The following is a 22411-nucleotide window of genomic DNA, read 5'->3' as shown; positions in this document are numbered from 1 at the left end:
CATGAATTGAACAACTAAAGGCTGTCCCGAGATTGGCTTATCTTCCACACGGTAATGGTGTGCACTAATCGCACTAAGATGAACTCTTACAGAGTTGGTCTTAAGACCAGACTCGGACAAGTGCAGAAGGTATTCAAGCAGGGTCTGTGTAGAACAAGAGCGAGGATCTAGGGCCTTGCTGTCACACAAGACGGCAAACCTCCGCCATAGAAAGAAGTAACTCTTCTTAGTGGAATCTTTCCTGGAAGCAAGCAAGACTCTGGAGACACCCTCTGAGAGACCCAAGGAGGCAAAATCTACACTCTCAACATCCAGGCCGTGAGCCCCAGGGACCGGAGGTTGGGATGCAGAAGCGCCCCCTCGTTCTGAGTAATGAGGGTCGGAAAACACCAATCTCCACGGTTCTTCGGAAGACAATTCCAGAAGAAGAGGGAACCATATCTGATGCGGCCAAAAGGGAGCAATCAGGATCATGGTGCCTCAATCCTGCTTGAGTTTCAGCAAAGTCTTCACCACCAAAGGTATGGGAGGATAGGCATACAGGAGGCCCTCCCCCCAATGAAGGAGGAAGGCATCCGACGCTAGTCTGCCGTGGGCCTGAAGTCTGGAACAGAACTGAGGGACCTTGTGATTGACTTGAGTGGCAAAGAGATCCACCAAGGGGGTGCCCCACACTTGGAAGATCTCGCGTAGCACTCGGGAATTGAGTGACCACTCGTGAGGTTGCATGATCCTGCTCAATCTGTCGGCCAGACGGTTGTTTACGCCTGCCAGATACGTGGCTTGAAGAAACATGCCGTTCCGGCGAGCCCAAAGCCACATTCTGAGGGCCTCCTGACACAGGGGGCGAGATCCAGTGCCCCCCTGCTTGTTGATGTAGTACATGGCAACCTGATTGTCTGTCTGAATTTGAATAATTTGATGGGATAGCCAATCTCTGAAGGCCTTTAGAGCGTTCCAGACCGCTCTTAACTCCAGGAGGTTGATCTGTAGACCTTGATCCTGGAGGGACCAACTCCCTTGGGTGTGAATCCCATCAACATGAGCTCCCCACCCCAGGAGAGACGCATCCGTCGTCAGCACCTTTTGAGGCTGAGGAATTTGGAAAGGACATCCCAGAGTCAAATTGGACCGAACTGTCCACCAATGGAGGGACTGAAGAAAACTCATAGACAGCAGGACTACGTCCTCTAGGTCCCCAGCAGCTTAGTACCACTGAGACTCTAGGGTCCATTGAGCTGATCTCATGTGGAGGCGGGCCATGGGAGTCACATGCACTGTGGAGGCCATGTGGCCGAGCAATCTCAACATCTGCCGAGCTGTGATCTGCTGAGACGCTCATACCCAAGAAACAAGGGACTGAAGATTGTTGGCCCTCACTTCCGGGAGGTAGGCGCGAGCTGTCTGAGAATCCAGCAGAGCCCCTATGAATTCGAGTTTCTGAACAGGAAGAAGGTGGGACTTTGGATAATTTATCACAAACCCTAGTAGCTCTAGGAGTCGAATAGTCATCTGCATGGACTGTAGAGCTCCTGCCTCGGAGGTGTTCTTCACCAGCCAATCGTCGAGGTAAGGGAACACATGCACTCCCAGTCTGCGTAGAGACGCCGCTACTACAGCCAGGCACTTCGTGAACACCCTGGGTGCGGCAGCGAGACCAAAGGGTAGCACAACCCGGTTGCACTGGGGCACTGAAAGTGCCGTGTTCCCAGACGGAATTGAAGATACTGTCTGTGGGCTGGCAGTATCGGGATATGAGTGTAAGCATTCTTTAAGTCCAGAGAGCATAGCCAATCGTTTTCCTGAATCATGGGTAGAAGGGTGCCCAGGGAAAGCATCCTGAACTTTTCTCGGACCAGATATTTGTTCAGGGCCCTTAGGTCTAGGATGGGATGCATCCCCCCCGTTTTCTTTTCCACAAGGAAGTACCTGGAATAGAATCCCAGCCCTTCTTGCCCCGGTGGCACGGGCTCGACCGCATTGGTGCTGAGAAGGGCGGAGAGTTCCTCTGCAAGTACCTACTTGTGCTGGAAGCTGAAGGACTGAGCTCTCGGTGGGCAATTTGGAGGCTTTGAAACCAAATTGAGGGAGTATCCTAGCCGGACTATTTGAAGAACCCACTGGTCAGAGGTAATAAGAGACCACCTTTGGTGAAAAAATTTTAACCCCCCCCCCCCCCCGACCGGTAGATCGTCCGGCACGGACACCTTGATTTCGGCTATGCTCTGCTGGAGCCAGTCAAAAGCCCGTCCCTTGCTTTTGCTGGGGAGCTGCAGGGGCCTGTTGAGTCGCACGCTGTTGACAGGAACGAGCGTGCTGCGGTTTGGCCTGGACAGCAGGCTGGAGAGAGGGAGGATTGTACCTACGCTTATTGTACCTACCAGTTGAGGTAGATGCTGAAGGTGCCTGGCGGGAGAATTTGTCGAATGCGGTGTCCCGCTGGTGGAGCTGCTCTACCACCTGTTCGACCTTTTCACCAAAAATATTATCCCCCCGGCAAGGAGAATTCGCTATCCGCTCCTGAATTCTATTCTCTAGGTCGGAGGCACGCAGCCATGACAGTCTGCGCATCACCACACCTTGAGCAGCGGCCCTGGACGTGACATCAAAAGTATCGTAAACACCCCTGGCCAGGAATTTACGACACGCCTTCAGCTGCCTGACCACCTGCTGAAAAGGCTTGGCTTGCTCAGAAGGGAGCTTATCCACCAAGTCCGCCAACTGCTGCACATTGTTCCGCATATGGATGCTCTTGTAGAGCTGGTAAGATTGGATTTTGGCTATGAGCATTGAGGAATGTTAGGCTTTCCTCCCAAAAGAATCCAAGGTTTTAGAGTCTCTGCCCGGGGGCACCGAAGCATACTCTCTAGAACTCTTGACCTTCTTAAGGGCCAGATCCACAACCCCAGAGTCATGAGGCAACTGAGTCCGCATCAACTCCGGGTCCCCATGGATCCGATACTGGGACTCGATCTTCTTGGGAATGTGGGGATTAGTTAGCGGCTTCGCCCAGTTCTCCAGCAGTGTCTTCTTGAAGACATGATGTATGGGTACTGTGGACAATTCCTTAGGTGGCGAAGGATAGTCCAAAAGCTCAAACATTTCAGCCCTTGGCTCATCCTCCGTAACCACAGGGAAGGGAATGGACGTAGACATTTCCCGGACAAAGGTCGCGAAAGATAGACTCTCAGGAGGAGAAAGCTGTCTTTCAGGAGGGAATGGGATCAGAAGGAAGACCGTCAGACTCCTCATCTGAGAAATATCTGACATCTTCCTCTGCCTCCCACGAGGCCTCACCATCAGTGTCGGACACCAGTTCATGCACTGCAGTCCGAAGCCATGCCCGCCTCGACTCCGTAGACACATGGCCACAGTGGGAATGTCGAGAAGCAGACTCCCGCATTGGCGGCGATGAAGCTCCCTCCATCGATGTCGTCGGGGAGTCTGCCTGGGAGGCAGCCGACGTGGGCACCGCAAGCGGTACCGGCATCGGAGACCTCACGACGGGCAAGGGGCCAGCCGCCGCCTCACTCGACGGCACCGGCGGCGTTGCAAGAACCCCCTGTACCAGAGGAGAAGGGCGCAACAGCTCCTCCAGGATCCCTGGAAGGATGGCCCGGAGGCTCTCGCTTAGAGCGGCTGTCGAGGAAGGCTGGGAGTCCAGCACAGGCGACGAACTCAGAATCTGTCCGGGGCGCGGAGGCGGTACCAGGCTGTCCAGGGTAGAGCGCATCGACACCTCCTGAATGAAGGGTGAGCAGTCCTCCCGGCGTCGATGCCTAGTGGGTGCCAAATCCCTTGGCGACCCAGAGCTCTCGGTACCACGTCGGGAAGGTGAATGGTGCCGATGCTTCTTTGCCTTCACACGAAGCATGTCACCGGAACCTCCTGGTACTGACGAGGAGGACATCGAATCCAAGCGCCTCTTCCTCGGGGCCGGGTCCGAAGAAGGTCGATCCTGGGGGGGCTGTACCGCAGGAGCCCTCGAGCCAGGGGGAGAACTACTCGAGGGCTCACCGCCACCAGCAGGGGAATGGACAGCCCTCACCTGCACTCCAGATGAAGAGGCACCCTCCGACGACATCAGTACCAACGATGATCTCGGTACCGTAGATGCTGGAGCACCGGTCGATGACCTCGGTACCGCAGACGTTGATGCACCGGCCGATGATCTCGAAACTGTGACCGTCGAAACACCAGGCGAAGCCCCGAACAAGACGTTCCACTGGGCCAATCTCGCCACCTGAGTTCTCTTCTTCAACACAAGACAGAGATTACAGGCCTGAGGACTGTGCCCAGCCCCCAGACACTGAAGGCACGAAGCGTGCCTATCAGTGAATGAGCTAACCCAGTTGCACTGGGTGCACTTTTTGAAGCCGCTGGGAGGCTTCGATGACAGGGGCGGAAAAATCACGCCGGCGAAATCAAAATCCGCGATGATGGCAAAGGGCACCAAAAATAAGAAGGGAAAAACCTGTACGGGCGGCCAACAGGACCGCTTTCGAAAGTGAAAGGAAACTTGATGGGGAAAAACAAACTTAAAAATAAAGGTTTTCTTTTTTTTTTTTGTAACAAACACGCAACGATTAACTTTAAAATAAAAGGAAGACTTCCGAATCGGAAGAACACGGCAAAAGCGCGAGGGTCTCCTCAGAGCACAGAACGACGAAAAACACAGCCGTCCTGAGTGCGGAAAAAAGAAGACTGATGAACACGAGCGAGTTTGGGCAGGAAGGTGGTCACGCATGTGCAGTGTGCGCGCGCGCGCGCGCGAGGGCTAGCAAGCGTCTTTGCTAGAGAAGATCTCCGATTGAAGGGGCTGCCGTGGACGTCACCCAGTAGTGAGAACAAGCAGCCTGCTTGTCCTCGGAGAAAGGTATTAATATACAAATTGATCTCTCTTACAGATAGGGCTGTACATGTTGAGGTCACAGAGAGGATATGGATGCCTGGAATTCCCTCCTGGTGGAGGTTGTGGGGACAAAAACAATGACATAATTCAAAACCACGTGAGCTAAACACAGAGGATCCCTACATAGAAAAAGGATGGAATCTAAGCAAAACTTAATTGACCTTCACACTATAAACAGGGCAGAGATGGGTGTAACCTGCAGGGAACAGCAGGTACAGCTCTGGCTGCCTGGATGGACCAGACAGGTCTTTTTCTGTCGCCATTTACTATGTTACTCTGCATTGGCTGTACAAGTGCAAAGGTAGCAGCAAACCTCAGTTCTTCTCCCAACATCACCTTTCCTAGAACAATCCTTCACCAAATGTGCATCATACATTGTTTTGTATATATTTACATAATGAGGATAATTTCCAAGAGCCTTTGCTCCAGGTAAATGGACTATTTGAAAAACTGTCCACCCTCCCTGCCCATAAAGATGGCTCTTTGCATTTGTCTGGCTGTCAGGATCTATTATTTTGCCTTGAATGCCAGCTGCTCCTTGCTGCCCCCTAGAAGCTTCTGCCGATGTAGGTGACTGCCTAGTTTGCCTCATGATTAAGCCTCTCTGTCCACAGGCGGGATGCTCTTGTGACCAGAGCTGTAGCAGATGCTCCTTCAGGTTCTAATCTCTGAAAAACTAATGCTGCTTTTGTTTTCTGATCTGTACAGGAAGTAACTTCACATCTTTCTGCTTAGCACCCCAGGCATTTCCAGGCAATAAACACCCTGCCCTGGGCACCAAGCCTTCCCTTTTCTTCACAATCCTAGAGCTGGTGGAAAGTGAGGGAGGGCATCAGGTCTTCATTCTGCCCCTGTCTCTGTCTCCTTCCATCACCACTCTCCAGCCCCTGGGGAAAGGAAAGGGAAGCGTTCATTCAAAAATACAGGGGGAAAGCAGGAACTTGAACATCGTGGCAATAATTTCTGGCAGCCGCTTTCAGATCTGTTTATAAATGCTAGTCCACTCCAACCATTGTCTATATTGCAAGCTAGGATCCAGAACCGGTGTAAATGTAGTGGATGCCCTGGACAAACCTTCAGCTTTACCTCCACCCCCCCCCCCCCCCAACCACTTTAACTTTCAGACATCTAGCCTGCAACTCCTTCCCCTCCTAGATTTTGATAAGTAAACTCAGCAATCATGGTTATCGAATAAACATCCTATAAAAATGCAGGTTAAAGTATGTATTGATGGCTCATTGTGTGGCGTCAGATCTATTGTTTTGCTCTGAATGCAGCTGCTGTTTGCTGGCCCCAAGAAGCTGCTGCCCTAGGTCTTGCCTAATGGCTGGGCCAGCCCTGCTGGAACCATAGAGAGAGGGAAAGTTTCATTTGGAACAGAGATCACAATTACATATGGTAGTGGGCCCGCAGGCTTGGATCAGCTCCTAGCAGCTGGTGGCCCTGGGAGCCCATAAGCTGAGCACTGCTTTTAACCCTTTCCTCTCAGGGTCCCAAGCAGTGACAGAGCACAAATTCTTTCAAGGAAAGCAACTCCATCTCTACCCTAATGCAATTTACTGCAGTAATTAGTCAGCCGGTGTGTGTGCGTGCAGGCATAGAGTGGGCAGGGGCCCTTCTCCTGATGTGTGTTGCACAAATCATAAGCAGTCTGCCCTAATAACAGAAGCACAGAATGCAAAGATGCAAACGCTGCCAGTGCTACAGGAAGACTGTCTCTCTGACCAGGGCCCTGAGCAGAAACTTCAAAGGTGGGACCCCTAAAACCCACCAGCAGACTGCATCTCCTTCAGCTTTAAGCAGGCTTAGGGGTCCCCTGTAGCATGGGAGCCCAGGGCAATCACCCTGCTTGAACTTTCCTAATACTGGTCCTGCCTCCCTAACCATATTCTCTTCTCACCCCCTCAGTACAATCTCTCTAATGCATTAGAGAACCAACAGTCCTCTTGACTGGTGTCCCAGTACCCACGCAACATCAGCATATCATAAGCCTGGCCCAGAAGCACTTCTCACCTTTACAGTGCAGGAGATGGAGATTGAGCCTGGAATGAAACCCAGGGCTTCTAACCTCTGCAGCGCTTCTAGCCCTGAGGAGTAGCAGCAAGAGCAAGAGATGGAGCTGCTAACCAGTACAAGATTCCCAGCTCCAACAGTAGGAGGCAGAGGCAGGAATGGAACCGAGGTCTCCCAACTACTACAAGACTCCCAGTACCAGGGACCACAGCCAAGAATTGAACTCAGGTGTATACCTTCAAAGGGAGACTATCTCATGGAGCTGATAGAGTCCCTCTGCAATTTCCTGACACAGGGTCTGTTGTTTCCACTGGCATAGTCAAAGGAGGGGGAGGGAGGCTTTGAGGCCTGCTCCCCCCCCCCTACTTTGGACTCAGGCCTGCTCCAAAACTGCAGCACCCATTCAGAGGCTGGCAGGAATGCTGCCAAAGAGATCTGCTGCCCAAGTCACCAAGCTCCCTCTCATGCTGTCTCAGGAGCTGAAGAGATTCACTGCCCAAGCTGTCCCCCCCTCGTGCTGCTTCAAGAAGAGAAAGTCAGTGCTGTGCTTCCAGCCACGGATAACAACATTCCTCGCGCATGCTCAGTTCATGCGTGAACTGAGCATGCATGGGGAATGCTGGCATCAGCCACCGACTTCCTAATTCCTGAAGCAGCAGTGGGGGGGGGGGGGGGGGGGGGAGGAGGGGGCAGCTTGGGCAGTGGATCTCTCTGGCATCCCTGCCAGTAAAGGTACTAATTTTAACATGGAGGAGGAGGGGGCCCAGTCCACCCCTGCCCCCCCCCCAAAAAAATGGACTTCTGGCTACACCCCTGGCTCACTTGTTTCCTGTGGGTTTCTACTGAAGAGTGTCAGCTGGGTCTCACTCCACTTAAGGCATCTTCTTCATTTCAGTGCACTGTAAATCTACCTTTCTTTTCTCATTTTCCCCTCTTGCATCTTCTAATACCCTCCGTTCCAGCTTCCTTCCCTCTAAATCCCTACTGGATAGGAACAACTTTCAGTAGCTTCACTGACTGATTCTTAACCAAATCGATTACTGTAACTCTCTGCTTGTCAGTGCCGGATTTCTATGATCAAAAGGCTGAAAACAATCCAAAACAAGGCTGTTAAAGGTACGGGGAAGTAAATTTTGCCATGCAACTCCCCTGCTTTCTGAGCAGCACTGGCTCACAAACTCCTTAAGAATTCTTCTTAAAATCCACCTGTTAGTCACAGCGTATACAGGGTTGTTTTATTATCTAGTGTCCACATTAACCCCATATACCTCCTTTTTGGCTCTCTCCTCTTACCCACTGTCCCTATCCAACAGCTTTGTAAACTTCCCTTCCTATGCTAACATTTGTAAAAAGCTCCAGAACCCCATTCAGTTCTTCCCATTCTTTCCTGCTCTTCCCCACCACACCTTCCCTTTCCTTTCACTGCCCATCCCCCTGCCCCCTTTCCTCTCTTACTCCATCCTGTACCTCTCTCTCAGCCCCATCCTCTCTCCCTTCCTCCACCCATGGCTCCTCCTCACCTCTTGTGCCAGCTCCTTGCTATCCTATCCCTTTGATATGCTCTCATAGAAATATATTTACCAAGGTTCTCCCTCTTCCTTGTCTCTGTTTTCAGATGTAATGTCTACCCAAGGTTGTGCTAGAAAACATCATTAATCCAAAAGCTCATTCTCTTTCATCACACCACTCTTCCCCTTCTTTTTTCCTCTCTCTTTCTTCTCTCACATTGTCTCTCTTCTCTCATACCCTCTTTCTACTGTTCTCTTTCTCCTCTTGTACAATGTCTCCCAGTCCCATGTGTGTGTCTCTCTCCTTCCTGTTCACCTTTCTTTGTCTCTTTCTTCCTTTCTCGCCCCTCCATTTCTTTTCCTGTCATTTACACACCACTCTCCCCCTTTTTTCTTCTCTCTTCTCACAGTCTCTGCTCTCTTACATCCTCTTCCTTCTGTTTCTCCTCTCTCATATCCTCTGTTTCTCCTCTCTCATATCCTCTGCCTTCTGTCTCTCTCCTCTGTCTTTCTCTCTACTTCTGTTACGCTCTGCTACACTTCTCCAGGATGTGTTGGTTTCTGTTTCCTAACCTAGCAGCCGTCATCCGGGTTGGATCATGAACAGCAGCCATCTTGGCTAGCTCAGGAGGGGGCAGCCATCTTGGAGTAAGTAACGAGGTCAGGAAGGAAGCCCATATTTGGATGTGTGTGTCTCTCTCCTTCCTGTTCACCTTTCTTTGTCTCTTTCTTCCTTTCTCGCCCCTCCATTTCTTTTCCTGTCATTTACACACCACTCTCCCCCTTTTTTCTTCTCTCTTCTCACAGTCTCTGCTCTCTCACATCCTCTTCCTTCTGTTTCTCCTCTCTCATATCCTCTGTTTCTCCTCTCTCATATCCTCTGCCTTCTGTCTCTCTTCCCTCTTGTATACTGTCCCTCTCCTCTGTCTTTCTCTCTACTTCTGTTACGCTCTGCTACACTTCTCCAGGATGGGTTGGTTTCTGTTTCCTAACCTAGCAGCCGTCATCCGGGTTGGATCATGGACAGCAGCCATCTTGGCTAGCTCAGGAGGGGGCAGCCATCTTGGAGTAACGAGGTCAGGAAGGAAGCCCATATTTGGATGTAGGCACCTCTGCTGATGGGGGCAGCCATCTTGGAACAGCTGCTCATGGTTGAGCCTAATTCCTGCTCTATTTAAAGCCCTGTTTCCAGTCCTTCCATGCTTTGGCTTCTATTCGCTTAGAGGTTGTGGTCTTCATCTGTTCCTGACCTTGGATTGTTTACTGACCACGCGTTATGTTGCTGCCTGCCCGGACATTCGGATTGCTGTTTTGCTGCTTCACTGACTCTTTGCTCCTGGACTGTGTCTGCCTGCCTGCCAGCCTGGTCAGCGGTTGTGCAACCCCGCCGGTTCCAGAAGTCCTGGTGGCCGCCTGCACTGGGGCTCAACTCCCAGGGAATGGTGGTTGCTCCCCAGGTGAAGCTAGGGGTTGTCTGGCTACCTGACCGAGTGCGGTGCCACTTCATCTTCGCCATGCTCAGTCGGGGCACAAGGGCTCACATTCACCAGGTCATAACAACTTCCTCTTCACTTCTCTCCTTGTTTCTTTCTCTCTCCTGTCTGCATTTCCCTTCCTGTCACTCTCTCTCCCCCCAATCTTTCTCTCCCCTTTTCCTTTTTCTAGATCCTCCACTTCTCCTATCTTGTTTTCATCCCCCAACCTCATCTCTCTGCTTGCAGCAGGGTCTGATTACCAGCCCCTTGGCTTCCTGTCATGATTCATTTATTTATTTATTCATGTATTCTGCTGATATGTAACCAAGATACATCCATCAGGCTGGTGATAGTAGAGGTCACCACACAGTAGGGTTGCCAGCTTTTTGACAAAAACCCAACACCTACTCCGCTGTATGCCCCACCCCAAGTCTCTTACCATACCTGTTGTCACAACCTTCCCCCCATAACCAACTGTCCCAGTGTCTTTTCTTGTCTTTGCAGGATTTCCTGTTCATTTAACATTTCTGCTCTCTCCATGTCCACCATCCATCTCCCCTCTTCATCCCTTATCCATCTTCTCCAGCATCTGCTCTCTATGCTTCTGACCCTATTCGCTCTCCCCCAGCATCTGCCCTCTATATCCATATCTTCCCCCATGTTCAGCATCTGCCCTCTCAGAGCCCCCGTTTCCAGCATTTTCCCTATTTCCCTATTCCTCCCTTTTCTAGTACTGCCCTTCTAAGTCCCTCTCCCTATACTACCTCCAGGCCCAGCATCTGTTTTCTGTGTCTTTGTTCCTCTTTTCTCTTCCTCCTACACAACCCACCCTGGGGCCAGCATCTCTCCCTATCTTTCCCCTGCCCCCCTCCCATGGTCTGCTGGCATCTCTCCCTGGGTCCTGTGCCTCTTCCCCTCTCCAACACCCCCAACTGCTCTTTCTCTCCTCACCTTCTCATGTCCCCCACCTCTGGGTCTAGCATTTCTCCCCCTCCCTGGGCAGATCCAACATTTCAGTCTCCCCCCCCCCCCCCAATCTTTCCCCAATGGATCCAGCATCTCTCCTTCCCCCTGATGAGTTCAGCATTTCTTGAGTCCCTCCCAGCCGATCCAGCATTCTTCCTCCCCTCTTTCTCTCTGTACCCAGTGGATCCAGAATCTCTCCTATTTTCTCTCCCCTCACCCATTATGTAGGTGGTAAGTGCTCACATGCTAAATGCACGCTAATCAGTTAGCATGCGGCGATGTAGCTGTGCTAATTGATTAGTGCAGAACACGCTCCCTGCACGAAAAATCTTATTTTTTAGTGCATGGGTAGCGCACGCACATCCTTAAATTACCATAGGATGCTTCAGCGCACCCCATGGTACGCCATTTTTTGCTGCAGTAAGCACAGGTTAGTGCTTATCGCAGTTTTGTAAAAGGATCCCTGAATGTACTGACAATGATTTTTCCAGGAAAAGCCCAAAAGATCTCCAGCACAAACTCAAATTTTACCTAAATGGCTAAGAAGTTGAGCACAGCCTAGAGGACAATCAATACTATGGCCTGCCACTAAGTACATCTGGGAGTTCTAAATTGGCTCTAAAGATGCCATGGAGCAGTATAAAGAAAAACCCTTGTCCTATTCAAGCTTAGAACAGATTGTACAAGAAAAGACTACAGAAGCAAATGACCAGGAAGAGCAAAGTACCAGAGTACAGGAGCACAGGGTGCAATGTAATAAAATGCAATGTTTGAGAACTACCGATTTAATAAAGGTTTTAACTTGCAAAAAAGTGTGCTTTAAAACGGCAGCAAAATGAAGAGAGCAAAATTTATACCCGCTTTTCCTGCAAATGCACGGTCATGACTGCGTTAGGAATTACTACCCACTGCAGAGATGGGAGCTAAGACTGAGCACATTTTTTAACTATCAGTTTAAATCCTGATGGGCTGATACAGTCTGCATTTTTTTTTTAAATGCCAGCCAAGGCAGCCAGCAGAAAATGCTGAATATTCAGCGCCATTATCTGGATAAATGGCTTTGAATATTGACCCATGAATTTTTACTTCAAAATCTGAGGTGAAGTGAATTTGTTACTTCCACTGACTTCTATTGCAAGGGAACGCAAGATAAAAACTCAGCCAGCTGTATACTAGATTGAAGATCTGGCAGTCTCCAGTCATGAGCCCCCTGGCAATGGCGAATTTAACCCTCCATGATAGTAGTAAAAAGGCCACGTCCTGTCCTGTCGATGTCCTGTTAGTGGGCCATCCTAAAATGAGGATTTGGACCATGCAGGATCACCACTTCCAGTAACAGGGACTGATTTCCAGTGATTAGATTGCTGCACCCAGGCACTTTCCTTTTCTGCATCTCAGTCCTGGGAGCACTAGAACTCTAGCGTTGGAACCCATGTTTGGCAGCTCAGCCCTGAGAGCTCTAGAAACACCTCCAGTCCTGGGAACCTGTGACTAGACATTCAGCCCTGGGAGCTCGTGACTAGACACTCAGCCCTGGAAGCTCTAGAACTAACACTTCCAGCCCTGGAACCCATGACTAGATACTCAGCCCTGGGAGCTCTAGAATTAACACCTCCAGTCCTGGGAGCCCATGACTAGATGCTCAGGAGCTCTAGAACTAACACTTCCAGCCCTGGAACCATGACTAGCCAGCCCCGGGAGCTTCACTCCTAGGAACCTGTGATTAGACTCTCAGACCAGGGAGCTCTAGAACTAAGATCCATGGCCCTAGAAACCATGACTGGAAAATCAGCCCTTGGAGCTCCAGAATTAACACCTCCAGTCCTGGGAACTTGTAACTAGCCACTCAGCCCTGGGAGCTCTAGAATTAACACTTCCAGCCCTGAAACCTATCCAGGGGTGTGCTGGTAAATTTTTAACAACGGGCTCTCTCTCTCCGGGCATAGCCGGCCCTGAAAGTTTTTGGGTTTTTTTTTTGGGGGGGGGGGGGAATACATGCCTCTCTCTCCCCTTCCTTGTGCAGGCACGCTAGGCATACCTTTGCTGAGCCCCACCAGCCAATAAATGGACTGCCACCATTCTCTGCTGCTTGTTTCTGGCTCTGAGCAGCATGATGGAACCTTCTTGCGCTTGCATGAAAAGTCCCAGCCTGATGCTCAGAGTCAGAAACGAGGAGCAGGGAGCAGCAGCAGTCTATTCACTTGGCTAGTGGGGCCAGCATCACTGCCAACAAAGTAAAAGAGAATTTAGGAGGGGGCCTAAGCCAACATTTTGGGAGTCAGTTGTTAAAGTAGCCATGGGGAGGCCTACTTTAACAATCGGCTCCCAAAATTCTTAAAAACTTAACAAACGGCTCTCACAAGCCTGTGAGAGCCCGCTCCAGCACACCACTGCCTATGACTATACTCAGCCCTGGGCACTCTAGAATTAACACCTCCAGACCTATAACATGACTAGACACTCAGCCCTGGGAGACCGAGAAACAACCCCCTCAACCTGGGGATATTGCAGCTCCAAGGACAGCGAAAATAGGAGTCCAGACTTCAAGCTTCTCTGCTCTGGGAGTCCAGGATTTGGGGTCTGGCAAGCCTCTAATTTTATTTTATGTGCGATTTTAAATTTAACTTCCACACCTCTCACTGATGAAGTCAAGTTACATTTTAGTGCAGTAGTAGTTAATAATTCTCACTCATTTTTAGCACAGATTTTTAGGGAAGATTGCATTACATTGTCCAGCCTCAACTATCCACAAAAGAGAGAGAAGCTGGAATCCAGACTGGCCACTGCTGAAGACAGGACCCTGGGCTCTTGGAATGATTCAGCCTGGCTTTAATTATATTCTAAGGAGGTATTCTACTACTACTACTACTACTACTATTTAGCATTTCTATAGCGCTACAAGGCATACGCAGCGCTGCACAAACATAGAAGAAAGACAGTCCCTGCTCAAAGAGCTTACAATCTAATAGACAAAAAATAAAGTAATCAAATCAATTATTGTGTACAGGAAGGAGGAGGGTAGGTGGAGGCAGGTGGTTACAAGTGGTTACGAGTCAAAAGCAATGTTAAAGAGGTGGGCTTTCAGTCTAGATTTAAAGGTGGCCAAGGAAGGGGCAAGACGTAGGGGCTCAGGAAGTTTATTCCAGGCGTAGGGTGCAGCGAGACAGAAGGCGCGAAGTCTGGAGTTGGCAGTAGTGGAGAAGGGAACAGATAAAAAGGATTTATCCATGGAGCAGAGTGCACGGGAAGGGGTGTAGGGAAGGATGAGTGTGGAGAGATACTGGGGAGCAGCAGAGTGAGTACATTTATAGGTTAGTAGAAGAAGTTTGAACAGGATGCGAAAACGGATAGGGAGCCAGTGAAGCGACTTGAGGAGAGGGGTAGTATGAGTAAAGCGACCCTGGCGGAAGACGAGACGGCCAGCAGAGTTTTGAACCGATTGGAGAGGGGAGAGGTGACTAAGTGGAAGGAATTGGTTTAGGGCAGGGATTGAGACAATGAAGGAACTTCTGTATTTCCAAAAATGTGTGTGTTTTGGTCAGGAAAGGCACCCACAGAGAAAAGAGGAGCAAAATGTCTGCTGGGACTTTTCCTGTAGCCACTTTTCAAGGCAAAGTAAATGGATAAGTTTGCTTTGAAAAAGCAATGCTTTGATTTTCATATCCATGTATTGAAATGTTACCCTCATCAAAATGCATGTTCAAAATCCACAGGTACTTTTGACCTAGAAGGTAATTTTCAAAGGGAAACTAATGCCACAATTCCCTTTGGAAATTAAATACACAATACATGGACTGAATGTATCAGCAGACTTTGTAGCTATGTGGGCTGTCCCCCTTTTTATCTTAGCATTGTCAGGAGTTCTGCCAACTGATGGGCATATGCTCATTCAGGACCTCTGTTTATTACGTTCAAGATCTGCACATTAGTCCATAAAATCCTTTACGGAGAAGCACCAGCCTACATGATAGACCTTGTTGACTTACCACCCAGGAATGCTAAGCGGTCAGCCTGCACATTTCTCAACCTTCACTTCCCCTCCCAAGGGAGGTGGTGGAGAGGAAACATAAAGGAATCCTGTTCCGAGGGAATGGATCCTCAGAAGCTTAGCTGGGATTGGGTGGCATAGCCGGTGCTGGGAGGCGGGGCTGGTGGTTCGGAGGCGGGGATAGTGCTGGGCAGACTTATACGGTATGTGCCAGAGCCGATGGTGGGAAGTGGGGCTGGTGGTTGGGAGGCAGGGATAGTGCTGGGCAGACTTATACGGTCTGTGCCCTGAAAATGACAGATACAAGTCAAGGTAAGGTATACACAAAAGTAGCACATATGAGTTTATCTTGTTGGGCAGACTGGATGGACCATGCAGGTCTTTTTCTGCCATCATCTACTATGTTACTATCCAACTCATTTTCGAAAGTGATCGCCGGCCATCTTCCGACACAAATCGGGAGATGGCCGGCGATCTCGCAATGGCGGCCAAATCGGTATAATCGAAAGCCGCTATTTTGACACCATCGCTGCATTCCTGTCGCGGAGCCGGCGAAAGTTCAAGGGGGCATGTTGGTAGCGACGCGAAGGCGGGACATGGATGGGCATGGGCGGGGTTACGAAATGGCCGGCTTTAGCCCATAATGGAAAAAAAAAGGCGGCGATGAAGAGCATTTGGCCGCTTTTACTTGGTTCCTTTTTTTTCAGGTCCAAGCTTCAAAAAGGTGCCCGAACTGACCACATGACCACCGGAAGGAAGCGGAGTTGACCTCCCCGTACTCCCCCAGTGATCACTAACCCCCTCCCACCAAAAATACCCCACTTTAAACACTTTTTTTTCCAGCCTGTATGCCAGCCTCAAATGCCGTACCCACCTCCATGACAGCAGAATGTGTTCTGTCCTCCGACAGCCTTTTTCTGCTTGTGATGTGGCTCTGGGGTGAGTGTGACACCTTTTCTGTTATTTGCACTGCAGAGTCACATCAGCAATGCATTGTGGTGGGCATAGGAGCCAACTCTGTGGGTGCTGTGGGTGCTTGAGCACCCCCAATATTGAAAAAATTCCTTATATGTGTTCTTGAAGAGGTTATTTCCATTGGGCTTAGCACCCCTAATAATTTTGAAAAGTTGGCTCCTATGGTGGTGGGTATAGGCATTGGTAGTTGGTAGGCTCTACTTCCCTGGTGCTTTCCCCCTGCTTACTGGGTCAGAGTGTGCCCTGTTTTGTTTCCTGTTGTAGTCCATGCGGTAGTGGCCATTTTTGTAAGCCAGTTTTAGTTCCCTTTCCTGTGTTACCCACGTCAGAGAACGTATTTCTTACCTTGAATGGTGCTGAAAGAGGGCATTGTACACCATTGTGCCAGCTCTGACCTACTGCTCATCTTAGTACCAGGGGACTCTTTGCCAGTGGGGCACAACCTCTGATCTGCAGTTAACTGTGAGTAAACGTGGTTATTTCAAGAAAGGACTTTTTCAGAGAGATTAGTCTTCAGGTGTGAAATGGTGTGCCAAAGTTATACAGCAGCAATAAGTCCTAGAGGCTGTATGCAGGTCCCTGGAGCAGTTTTAGTGGGTGCAGTACATTTGTGGGTAGTGGATTTTGGGGGGGGGGGGGTTGGGGGGCTCAGCTCCCAAAGTAAGGGAGCTATGCATGTGGGAGCTTTTCTGAAGTCCACCGCAGTGACCCCTAGGGAGCCCGGTTGGTGTCCTGGCATGTCAGGGGGGCCAGTGCACTAAAAATGCTGGCTCCTCCCACGGCCAAATGTCTTGAATTTGGCCGGGGTTTGAGATGGCCAACATAACTTTCCATTATCGCTAAAAATCGAAGCCGGCCATCTGAAACCCCGGCCAAATCCAAGGCATTTGGCTGGCCGGAGCCATATTATCGAAACAAAAGATGGCCAGCCATCTTTTTCGGAAATACGGGTCTGGCCAGCTGTTTGCGGTGCCGCCAAAATACATCGCCAGCCATGTATTTCACCAGCGCCATTTGATTATTCCCCTCCACGTTACTATGTTCCCAAGCTGTAAAAAACTAAAATACAAACTAACACATGCATCCAGCTTCTCATGCATAGGCACACAGATGTGGAATGCGCTACCACGTAACTTAAAAACAATCTACGAACTAACTAACTTTCGTAAATCTCTGAAGACATATCTCTTCAACAAGGCATTCCATAATGTCTAACAACTTTAACCATACCACCTTACCACTCGACCTCCACTTCGATTGATTTCTTCTTATGCCTGTATGCTTAATTCTGCCATGCTAACCCATTCTCTTTGTAACAACAATTGTAATTTCCACTCTGGAATGGCGAATGCCATAACGGAGCATTGTAAGCCACATTGAGCCTGCAAATAGGTGGGAAAATGTGGGATACAAATGCAACAAAATAAATAAATACCCTCAGGCAGATAGGCTTGTTGAAAGGTTCACTTGAACATTGTACAGCATGCTGAGCAAGTTTATACATTTCCTGGCGTTCACTGTAAAGGAGTTTTAAGAGACTATACAGTCTAAGAAGCCAGGCCACTTAAAAAAAAAACCCCATTGGCAGAACTTGAGCAATCAACCTTGAACCCCAGCCAGGATATGCAGACTCAGAAGGGTGGATGTGTTCTCCAGCAATTAGAAGTTCAGCGGAAACCAGGAAAGTGAGAGATGTGGGGGGAAAGAATCAAAAGGGTCCAGGTCGGACCTGAGAGGAGCAAGGCATGGCACAAATCTATCTAATATGGACCAAAGATAGGCAAGTTTCACAGTGAACTATGAATTCTAATCAGGAGAGAGACCTGAAAGGAAAGACTTTCCTGGCAGCACAGTTTGCTCTCTGAGACTTTGACTCCGTTGCTTTTCTTTTGTTTGAAAGACTACTGTTTCCTGTTGTATCTGTAAATAAACTATCTTTATTTATTTATTTGTTACATTTGTATCCCACATTTTCCCACCTATTTGTAGGCTCAATGTGGCTTACATAGTACCGGAGAGGCCTTTGCAGGCTCCAGTGTGAACAAATATAGGGTGATGATGTGGTAAGATCAAGTTCATGTGTTTAGACCTCATCCCAAGAAATATTACTAAGGGACAACACATTCCAACCAAGTACCCAGAGACCAAGCCTGTTCCCACAACCTTAAACATTGTGCCACTGGTGAGATTCTCTTTCTGCATATAGCAGCGACACGTAACCTTAGTGGCATCACCTGAAGAAAAGGCATAGATCTTTTCTTTTTCTGTTACTTCCTTTTCCCTCTGCATTGCATTATTTGTAGGTTAGGCTTCAGTCTAGAACAGAAGGGCCACGGAGAAGGTACTTCAAGCCCTGAAGGAAAGCCAGCAGTAAATTCAGTCAAAAGACCTAGCTGTAGGCTGTGAAATCCACCAGCAATTGTTTTCAGTCATCTATACCCATCTTGCTGAAAACTGTTTCCTGAGGGAGCCAGTATTGCTGAGTTCACTGGATGTGAATGTGGAAAGAAACTGGGTGACCTATCTGGGAAATCTACTGGTTCGAAAGAGTCAAACTGCCCACTAAACAGCCAAACCTGAAAGGAGGACAAATTATGTCAACATTAAATGAGTCATCTTAGAGCACGTGGGCTACAATATAGAGACCTACCAGCAGAGGTTCAGGGACAGCAGTGTTCAAATGGAAAAAAGCCCCAGGATAATCTTGTATAGATTTTAAAAAACACGCTTAAGCTAGAAAAAAGAATAGGTATGCTAGGGGCCAACAAAAAACTGATTGAACAGTTCATTAATGGATGACCAACCCATACAGCGGTATCTCAAGGTTGACTTAGGCAATGCCCTCATATTGGCAGAAGCATTTGGATGAGCCTAATGGCCCCTGAGGATAAGTCTAAGAGGACTGTGGTAGGAAGGAAGAAGAAGAAAACCTGTTATGTCTTTTTCTTGACAAAAATTATATCCTGTATTATGTAGCAAGAGGATAACTGGAATCCTATCACTGGCAAGTCTTGAAACTCACCCACAGCCATGTACTGAGGGGCCATTAATAGCTGACAAAGGTCTGAGAAAGAATATTACATAGATTTCATTGGCTTAGAATCTACCTGCATGTAGACGACTTTAGCATTGCTGCCTCACCTGCCAGTTGGTGACCTCAGGTTACATGCTTATTTCCGATGCCCATCTTCAACATCCTCTGAGTGAGCTTCCATGGATTTGGTTGGGCCAACTGTGAGATCAGCTTGGGACTATTAAAACATCCCAATAATCCTTGATTATGCCACCTGCTACTCTGATGCTGTATACCTCTGTAACATGCAAACTAACATAACTGGAGATGCACCCACTGAAATCTTTCTGCAGGCTACCCAAGAAAGTCTTAACCAACCAGAAGACCCCTTTTATTTATGGTTTATTTAATATACTGCTTTTCCTTAACAAATAGGAAGACAATTTACAAATCAACTAATATACATATAAACCAAAGAAAGAAACACCACAGTCACACGTGCAAAGATAAAACAAAGAATAATAAACAAGAAATATAAAAGTGGCAGTCCAGATCAGAGGCTGACACCAGCATGGTCTTTAAGCCTAATTAGGCTATACAGTAAGTATGGTAGGCCTGTTGAAATAGGTAAGTTTTTTTTAAGCCAATTTGAATCATAGAAAGGATAAAAGACTTACATCAAATTTGATTACTTAATTTTCTGTTATGTTTTAAAACCATACGTTATCCTCATCCTAAATATCTGATATGCATTAATTATTTCTTTATTTCTAATTTTCTTGTTATCTTATATACCTTAATTGTAATATCACTTGTTCTTCTCATTCCGTTAATGGCGACCGCCATTGCAGCATAATGTAAGCCACATTGAGCCTGCAAAGAGGTGGGAAAATGTGGGATACAAATGCAGCAAACTAAATAAATAAATAAATAAACTAACTAAATAAATAAATAGTTCTGTCCTGAGAGAGAATGGAAGACAATTCCAGAGAATTGGGGTCCTACAAAAGAAAGCTCTTGATGTGTGGTTTCCAAGTGGACTCGACGCACAGGAGAAAAGTGTAGTCATCTGTAATGAAGTACTCGGAGAGTTCTCTGTGGGGTATGGGCAATAATTAAAGAAGAAAGATAGAGAGTGCCAGTACCGTAGAGAGCTTTATGGTTTATATTGGATCCCATAATGAAGAGGGAGCCAATGATGTTGGAGAAATACATGTCATCTTATCTTATTTATTAGCATGGCATAAAATCTGAATTGCCATATTTTGGACCAATTGTATGCATTTGAGGAGGTACTGAGCAAGTCCAGAATAAATTACATTTCAGAAGTCAACTCATGAAGCAATAAAAGCATTGACCAAAGTCAGATGACAGAACTCCTCCAGGTATGGACACACCATGCAAAATTGACCGAGTGTCCAATAGCTCTTTTTAGTTTTGTTTCTGAAGTGAGGAGGCAGATTCATTCTGTACTGGTAATTAAAACCCTCTGGATATCAGTAGATCATTCCCAGATGAATATCCTTGATAGGCATTTAGGCTCTAAAATACATTCTACAGAAGCTCATTGAAGCAGATGAAAAAGACAGCACCCATCTGTTCCCATACCTTAAATATGCCGTCAAAGAAGTGCATCATAGCTTCACAGCCTTCTCACCCTTTGAGATGCTATACAGATGACCAGAGGGAACTTTAGAACACAACCAAAAAACCTGAAATAGCCTAAGTCTTGGAGGACTACAGTAGACAATGAGGGGCATAATCGAACGCGAATGCCCATCTCCATGGGCGTCTATCTCCAAGAACGGGTACGTGAAGGGGCGGGCCAGACCGTATTTTCGAAAAAGATGGGCGTCCATCTTTTTTTTCGATAATACGGTTTGTGCCGGGCAAATGCATCGGATTTGGGCGAATTTGAGCTGGGCATTATCATTTTTCAGCGATAATGGAAACCGAAGGCGCCCAGCTCAAAAATGAACAACTCCAAGGCATTTGGTCATGGGAGGGACCAGGATTCGTAGTGCACTGGTCCCACTCACATGCCAGGACACCAACCGGGCACCCTAGGGGGCACTTTAAAAAGTAAAATTAAAATACCTCCCAAGTCCATAGCTCCCTTACCTTGGGTGCTCAGCCCCCAAAATCTCCCCCACAACCCACTCCCCACAACTCTACACCATTACCATAGCACTTATGGCTGAAGGGGGCACCTAGATGTGGGTACAGTGGGTTTTGGGGGAAGTTTGGAGGGCTTCCATTTACCAGCACAAGTGTAACAGGTAGGGGGGATGGGCCCTGGGTCCACCTGCCTAAAGTCCACTGCACCCACTAACAACTGCTCCAGGGATCTGCATACTGCTGTGATGGAGCTGGGTATGACATTTGAGGCTGGCATACAGGCTGGAAAAAAAAGTTTTTAAAGTTCTTTTTGTTGGATGGGAGGGGGTTAGTGACCACTGGGGAAGTCAGGGGAGGTCATCCCCGATTCCCTCCTGTGGTCATCTGGGCAGTTGGGGCACTTTTTGGGGACTTCATGAGAAAAAAGGGTCCAGAAAAAGTGACCCAAATTCTCGCTTCTGGCGCCCTTCTTTTTTTGATTATCGGCCGAGCGCGCTCATCTCTCCTCGGCCGATAAACACGCCCCAGTCCTGCCTTCACCACGCCTCCGACACGCCCCCGTCAACTTTGTCCGTTCCCGCGACAGATTGCAGTTGAAGACGCCCAAAATTGGCTTTCAATTATACCGATTTGGGTGCCCACGGGAGAAAGGCGCCCATTTCCCGATTTGGGTCAAAATATGGGCGTCTTTCTCTTTCGAAAATAAGCTGGTATGTGATCCAGATGCTTGATCATCTCAATGAGGCTGGGGAAGTTGTTAATAGCCCAAGTGAAACAAGTATCATACTACAGATGATCAGCTGCTATGAGATCTTTCTAGGCTGGAGATCAATTCCTTGTTCTCCTTCCATCATCAAAAAGTATGCGACTAGCCAAACAGTTGATGGGGAAATTGGACTCAATGAAGTATAAAATGGCCTAGCCCAACAGGAAGATGAAACTCTGGTGATTCATCATATCAATCTTTCAAAAAAATGGATAGTTGCTACCTGTAACTCAATTCAAAGGTGAGACTCCAGAAACAACTTTAGACTCAACTCTTATAATCTTAGAAGCCTATGGGGTCATATTATGGGACAATGTTACACAACTTTGTACTATGGCTATACTTAACCCTCACAGGATTGAACAGATTCCAGGATAGGGGGTACCAAAAGTGCAGCATAAACTAACACAATCCTGTTGAAGCAAGGGTGAAACAGCTGTGCTGTACAGCGGAGTAGTACTACCTCAGATAAGTACCTGGAAGTCTTTTGAAATGAGCAGACTTTTAAAAAGTTAAAGAATCTTTAAAAATTAAATATTGAAAATAGAAAATTGTGTGTTAATCACTGGAGGCTTTTTAGGATTAATGACGAAGCAGGACAGGCCATTAATCCAAGTTTGACTTTAGACGTAACCCATGCCACTGAAGTCCTTTTCCTCCTGTTAATCTTTATAGCA

The 22411-nt window shown here is 48.1% G+C and overlaps 1 protein-coding gene across 24 annotated transcripts in view; it reads right to left on the bottom strand.

The window, feature by feature from the left end:
• The window catches only part of NRXN2 (neurexin 2), a 1346335-nt gene that overhangs the window by 1232051 nt on the left and 91873 nt on the right, over positions 1 to 22411 (bottom strand). For 2 of the 24 annotated variants that reach the window (XM_030218498.1, XM_030218494.1), the window contains exon 2: positions 6379 to 6396. The exons of the other annotated variants lie outside the window; for them this stretch is intronic. In XM_030218498.1, the coding sequence (XP_030074358.1) occupies positions 6379 to 6396 (18 nt within the window). The remainder of the gene's footprint in view (positions 1 to 6378; positions 6397 to 22411) is intronic. 24 annotated transcript variants of the gene reach the window in all.

Source organism: Microcaecilia unicolor, chromosome 11 (genome assembly GCF_901765095.1).
Source record: "Microcaecilia unicolor chromosome 11, aMicUni1.1, whole genome shotgun sequence".
Lineage (NCBI taxonomy): Eukaryota > Metazoa > Chordata > Amphibia > Gymnophiona > Siphonopidae > Microcaecilia > Microcaecilia unicolor.
This window is presented reverse-complemented; position numbering and strand designations above follow the sequence as displayed.